This window comes from Muntiacus reevesi, chromosome 22 (assembly GCF_963930625.1).
Source record: "Muntiacus reevesi chromosome 22, mMunRee1.1, whole genome shotgun sequence".
NCBI lineage: Eukaryota > Metazoa > Chordata > Mammalia > Artiodactyla > Cervidae > Muntiacus > Muntiacus reevesi.
The window spans coordinates 26915486-26922085 of NC_089270.1; the positions used below are offsets into that span (position 1 = coordinate 26915486).

The 6600-nt window shown below is 42.8% G+C and overlaps 1 protein-coding gene across 1 annotated transcript; it reads right to left on the reverse strand.

Moving 5' to 3' along the window:
• Positions 1–5109: 5109 nt before the first annotated feature.
• On the reverse strand, positions 5110–6381 carry LOC136152909 (platelet factor 4-like). Its single transcript, XM_065914443.1, has 3 exons — positions 6154–6381; positions 5727–5892; positions 5110–5582 (listed from the first exon to the last, which is right to left on the reverse strand). The coding sequence occupies exons 1-3, from the start codon at positions 6347–6349 to the stop codon at positions 5495–5497; spliced, it is 450 nt and encodes a 149-aa protein (XP_065770515.1). The 5' UTR covers positions 6350–6381; the 3' UTR covers positions 5110–5494.
• Between the last annotated feature and the right edge of the window lie 219 nt (positions 6382–6600).

The following is a 6600-nucleotide window of genomic DNA, read 5'->3' on the forward strand; positions in this document are numbered from 1 at the left end:
TCCCTAAGTTCCAAAGGTCAGATTCAAACAAGTGTTTATGGGGATGGGAGAGGATGCAGAAACAAAGGAGGAGCAATCAAGAAACAATAGGGCAGTCATGGGGGAGGGTCCCGGTTCCTCTTCAAGTAATATATGTATATATAAATAGCCTTTGAGTTCTTCTGCGGGAACTAAGGCCCCCACCCAGGCAGAGGATGGTAACTTCATACTGAACACAAGATTCCTGGAACACCACCATGCTAACTCACCACTGACCAATCGGAAGAAAGTCTGCACACAGGGGAAGATAATAAAGACTTTGACCCCCTTCCTCAAATGATATTCCTCCTCCCTTTAGAATATTCAGAGCTGGGTTTTGAACACAAGCTCACCTTCTCCGCAGGTTGCCAGACTCTTGAATGAAGCAAATTTTCCTTTTCCAACCAACACTCGACTCTCAAATATTGGCTTTTGAGCAGTAAGAAGCCAAACCTGAGTTTAGTGAGAAGTACCTGTATGCAGGTCAGGAAACAACAGTTAGAACTGGACACGGAACAACAGACTGGTTCCAAATAGGAAAAGGAGTACATCAAGGATGTATATTGTCACCCTGCTTATTTAACTTATATGCAGAGTACATTATGAGAAACGCTGGACTGGATGAAGCACAAGCTGGAATCAAGATTGTCAGGAGAAATATCAATAACCTCAGATATGCAGATGACAACACCCTTATGGCAGAAAGTGAAGAGGAACTAAAAAGCCTCTTGATAAAAGTGAAAGAAGAGAGTGAAAAAGTTGGCTTAAACCTCAACATTCAGAAAATTAAGATCATGGCATCTGGTCCCATCACCTCATGGGAAATAGATGGGGAGACAGTGGAAACAGTGTCAAACTTTATTTTGGGGGGCTCCAAAATCACTGTAGATGGTGACTGCAGCCATGAAATTAAAAGACGATTACTCCTTGGAAGGAAAGTTATGACCAACCTAGATAGCATATATAAAAAACAGAGACATTACTTTGCCAACAAAGGCCCATCTGGTCAAGGCTATGGTTTTTCCAGTGGTCATGTATGGATGTGAGAGTTGGACTGTGAAGAAAGCTGAGCACTGAAAAATTGATGCTTTTGAACTGTGGTGTTGGAGAAGACTCTTGAGAGTCCCTTGGACTGCGAGGAGATCCAATCAGTCCATCCTAAAGGAGATCAGTCCTGGGTGTTCATTGGAAGAACTGATGCTGAAGCTGAAACTCCAATACTTAGGCCACCTCATGCGAAGAGTTGACTCACTGGAAAAGACCCTGATGCTGGGAGGGATTGGGGGCAGGAGGAGAAGGGGACGACAGAGGATGAGATGGTTGGATGGCATCACCGACTCAATGGGCATGAGTTTGAGTAAACTCCAGGAGTTTGTGATGGACAGGGAGGCCTGACGTGCTGTGATTCACGGGGTCACAAAGAATCGGACATGACTGAGAGACTGAACTGAACTGATAGAAAATAAAACGTCAAAATACTTGTACAAAACAAGTATAAGTATTGTAATGTAAACTTATTTTAGGCACATGTATCTAACACTGAATACATACATACACAGTCTGCATGTATGTATATATAGTGAAAGTGAAAGTGTTAGTCACTTAGTTGTGTCCTATTCTTTGCACACCCATGGACTGCAACCCTATCCTCTGTGCATGGAATACTTCAGGCAAGAATACTGGAATGGGTTGCCATTCTCTTCTCTTCAGGGGGATCTGGGGATCCCCCTGACCCGGGGATGGAACCCAGGTCTCCCACATTGCAGGCAGACTCTTTACCTATTGTCTGAGCCACAAGGATTGCCCCACTTATATATAAATGGATGCCAGATCACATAGGTTTATTATTTTCCTGGCCATGTAAAAACTTATTTTATCACCCCAAATTGAAATAAGAATACTTCCTGACAAATTTCAACATGATGAGGTAATTATTGTGTTCCTTTTATGTTTGTGTACAATAGTATTTTACTGAAAATTAGCAGTTTAACTCATAACAATATCAAATAACTAATATTTTGAAAAATAGAACATCTTTGGGTAGTGAAATTACATTAAAAATTTTTTTTCTCCTTATTTCCTCTGTATTTCTATGTTTTCTACAGTGGGCATGCATTCATTGCCTTTTACAATGATAAAAAATATGAGGATATCTCTATAACCAACTGAGACCTCAATACTCCATGCACTCAAAAGGAAGTGTTTTTCACCACAAAGGCCTTAAAAGGGAAAAAAAATACAAAAGACTATCCCAGAGCAGAATACTCTTTGGTGTTTTTGTTTGTTGATAGGGTCTATGACTGTAGTAAGCGCTTAGTTTGTGGACATTCTCTGCTGACTAATTCCTGTTAGAAAAAAAAGAAAGAAAGAAATAAGTTCAAGTCTATTCACTCTTTATCACTCCATGAATGTTTGAAGAGCAGGCAGCTACAGTAAATTGTTAGCTGATTGAGACTTCCTGCCTGGAAAGCCCTCTCAGCGCCATTGCTGATAAAGGCGGCAGCTTGAAAGTATTCTCGGGCTGGTTAGCCACGGAAATTCTGAAGGGAGGATTTACAAGGCCCCAGCACTGGAGGCCTTTGTAAAATTTGTTTTGGTCCTTTGGCCCTTTGAGTCATACTTAGGAATTACTGAATCTAACTATATATGTTTTTTGAAGCAGGCAGTAAAGGAAAAACAGGCAAAAAAAAAAAAAAATATTTTACCATGAACACCTCATTTGCAGTGTATTCTCTCCCAAAGTTCATTTAGCTTGAGAAACATGCTGCTCTTACAACTGTTTTGTTTGTTTGTTTTTGATAATTATCGCTAAGAATCACTCTGTTAAATGCCTTACTCTGCACTCCAAGCTGACTGGAATTGTGTGTTAAGATCAATATTGAGAGAAATAATTATAGTTATTTATAATAGTTGCTAATTTTTAAGTACAGACTATATAAGAGGAGTTATGTCAAGTGTTCACATATATCATCTATTTAGTCCCCACAATAATCTATGAATTAGACATTCATCCCCATTTCATAAATGAGGAAACTAAGGCATAGAGGGGAAATGAGTATAGCACATCCTTGTGGACAATGCTAAGGACTTTGGACCTTAGAGATAATTTGGGTTAAGGTGTACAAGGTGGACCAAAAGTGAAAAGCACCAAATGAGTGAAACTAGTTGGAAGAGACTAGTGAAACTAGTCTCCCTGTGGACACTCTAGTTCTGCAGAATGATAAACATGCTGAGGACCTAATGGTCATGTGTCTTTTTATTTTGTCATCTTGTGACCGTTTCATTCTTCCTTTTTCCCCTTGTCAAATACCTATACCACCTCCAAGAGCTGGTTTGGGGGTCAGTTCCACTCCGAAAAATATGCTTCTGTGAGAGGCAGCCCACCATGAAAGCAAGAGCACAGAGCTGGAAGTCTGACCTGCTCAGCCTTCAGCAAAGTCGTCTTGAGACTCAGTCTTTCTGAGACTGTTACCACAACTCTACAATGGGAATAATATTACCTAGCATGCAAAGTGGATATGGAAATTTAGATGATACTCTGAAATACTTTATAAACCTCTGTAAATAGTATCTATTTGTGCTAAATTGCTTCAGTCGTGTCCGACTCTTTGCAAGCCGGTAGCCTGCGAGGATCCTCTGTCCATAGGCTTCTCCAGGCAAGAATATGGAGTGGGTTGCCATGCCCTTCTCCAGGGGATCTTCCCAACCCAGGGATTGAACCCAAGTCTCTTGCTTCTCCTGCATTGTCAGGTGGGTTCTTTACTCCTTGCGCCACCTAGGAAGCCCAGGGTCTGTTTAAGGAGTTTGATATTTCAAAGCCTCCTCACTTCCCCCACCTCAAGAAGACTGAATGGGGCATTCTCCATTTTCTCTTAGCAGTCTAAGCCTGCCTCTACACAAACACTGCCTGCCACCTTAGGTTGAAATGGCGTTAGGTCATGGGTAAAGGTCTGTAGCTTTCTCCTGCTTCAACCAATGCTGATTTCCTGCCCGTTATGGTAGGATTTCCATATCCTAACCTCTAGAACCTTGTGAAAATGTCACCTTATAGAGCAAAAAAAAAGTATTTCACAGGGTCCTTTCAAGAGGTGAGCAGGGTGTAAGTAGAAGGGTCAGAGGTGACAATAAAAGCAGAAGTTTGAGTGATGTAGTTTGAAGACAGAGGTAGGGGCCAGGAGTTGTGGAATGTAGGTGTCTTCTTGAAGCTGAGAAAGTCGAGGAAATGGATTGTTGTCTAGAACCTGCAGAAGGAATTCAGCTCTGAGGACACTTTCCAATTAGCCTGTAAGCCCCATTTTTGGCTTGTGACATCTAGAACTGTATGATAACAAATCCGTGTTGTTTAAACTAGAGTCTTTTTGGTACTTTGTTACAGAAGCAAAGTAACTTGCTTCTGTAATGCACCCATTATATTGCATCCATGGGTGCAAGGTAATGAACCCATCTTTCAACACCATCCTTTCTTCCCTTAGTATAGTAGTGTCTTCTCAAAGAATAAATGAAAATACCATCTGTATCTCTCTTAATTTCCACAGCTGTTTAACACACAACCTCAATACCTCCAGTATGACTCATGGGCCAGTGACAAACTGCAAGTAAGGTTTTGCTGAACCTGCGAATATTGAGGAAAATGTCTATTAAAAACATTTTCTTGCTCAGAGCAAAACTCGTGATATCTAAATGGAGTGTAATAAGAACCAATTCTGTAAGCTTGCCAAATGTGGGATTTATTGCGAGTATTAACATGAGCACAAGAACTGATTTTCTTTTTTTGGGCCATGCCCCACGACAAGTGGGATCTTAGTTTCCTGACCCAGGGTTGAACTAGTGCCTCCTGCATTGGAAGTGTGGAGTTTGAAGACCCCAAGAACGGTTTTTAACATTTCATTTTTGTGAAATGTCAACATTATCAAAGGACCAATAATGAGTAAAATATTTTAATGTCATGCTCTAGAATATATTTCCATTAAGTAGTAGAGAATTCTAGTTTCATTTTTATCAATTTTCTATCCTAGGGTGCAGTATAAATTTTAAGGGGATAAAAGCAGAGTCCATGATATTTAATTTTTTTTAGACGAGCATCCCAGAAAGTTTAAGTGCAATTAATATTTATTGGTAAAGTTAATGTGACATTAATAAGTAAATAAGTAGTTACTAAGAAATATAATCACAGAAATATGCAAATTATATCAGCCAACATATATTAAGTAAAACCAGTTTTTATTAAACCAAATCTTTTCAAAATATATTTTTGCTTAAAATTCTGGAGATTTTTCTTCATATGAAATTGTGATATGCCAACGTTATTTCTTTGCTCTATTGAGGCATACTGACTATCAAAACTTCATTTCTTTTATTTATGTAGAGTTTCAAGGATAATAAAAACATCAGATGATTTGTTTTCCAAATGTAGATTGAAAATTTAAAAAAGAAGAAGAAGAAACATTTTCCATAGCAAAAGTAGAGATTTAGGCAGCTAACTCTTCAAAAGCCTCTTGATGATTTTCTTATACAGAGGATTCTGTTGGTCCAGGCAAATTTTCCTCCCCGTCTTCAGCGTAGCTCTGCCAGAGAAAGAAGAGGGGTGCGTTTCAGTCCTCTGGGTTTGGATTTAGAATTAGGCTGGCGGGGAGGCGGCGGGACTTAGAGGGATGGTGGGCAAGGGGGAGCAGAGGGTGGGCACGAAAGCAGCAAATTCCAGGACTCACATCAGTTGGGGGCTGGGGCAGTGAAGCCCGGCCCCGATCACTTCCAGGCTGGAGATGTGCCTGGGGTGAATCCCCGAAGTGGTCTTCAGGCACACGCATTGCAGATCCTCCTCTCCACCTTCAGAGTCCACTGGAGGCGGGACAAAGGTGGCAGGGAATGACGACTCTGTGAATAGTCAGAGAGACCTCGGGGATCTTCTCACTGCCTTGGACCTTCATTTCCCCATCCACAAACCACATCCCTCTGAAAGAGCATTGCAGGCTAGGTGATCGAGCGCAGCCGGCAGCGGGTGGCACCGCGCCTGCACACGTAGCGAGAGCTCGGGAAATCCTAGCTGGGATCCGGAGATTACGGACTCCGTTCCCGGGACTTCCCGGCCTCTCTGCAGCCCCGACCTCTCCCCGCCCTGCTTCCGTCAGCGCTCACCTTGGGCGAGGGCGGTGACCGGCAGGAGCAGCAGCCCCAGGAGAAGCAGCCCGGGGCTGGACCGCGGGCGGGAGGCGCGGGGTCCGACTGCCGGGTTCATCGCGCTCAGGAGTGCCCGCCGGAGCCGAGAGCCAGCGCGCCGGCAGCAGGACTGGGGCTCCGCAGACTCGTGGTTCCCCACCCTCTCCAGCCCCATTTTATCCCCGCCGTCTGTCCGCTTCTTCGGAAGCTTGGGGTGGAGTGTGGGGAACCGCGGTGCGGAAATGAACACTTCTGCAGAACTGGGCTCTGGGCAGACAAGATTAGGGGAGAAGAAAAAAGAAAAAAAGCCAGAGATCCGCAGTCTTACTGGGAGCCGGTGGCAGGATCCAACCCCCACCTTGAATTCACATCCATTGGTACAGTTAGAAACAGTACTTCAGCCTTATAACCATGTCTTTATTATTC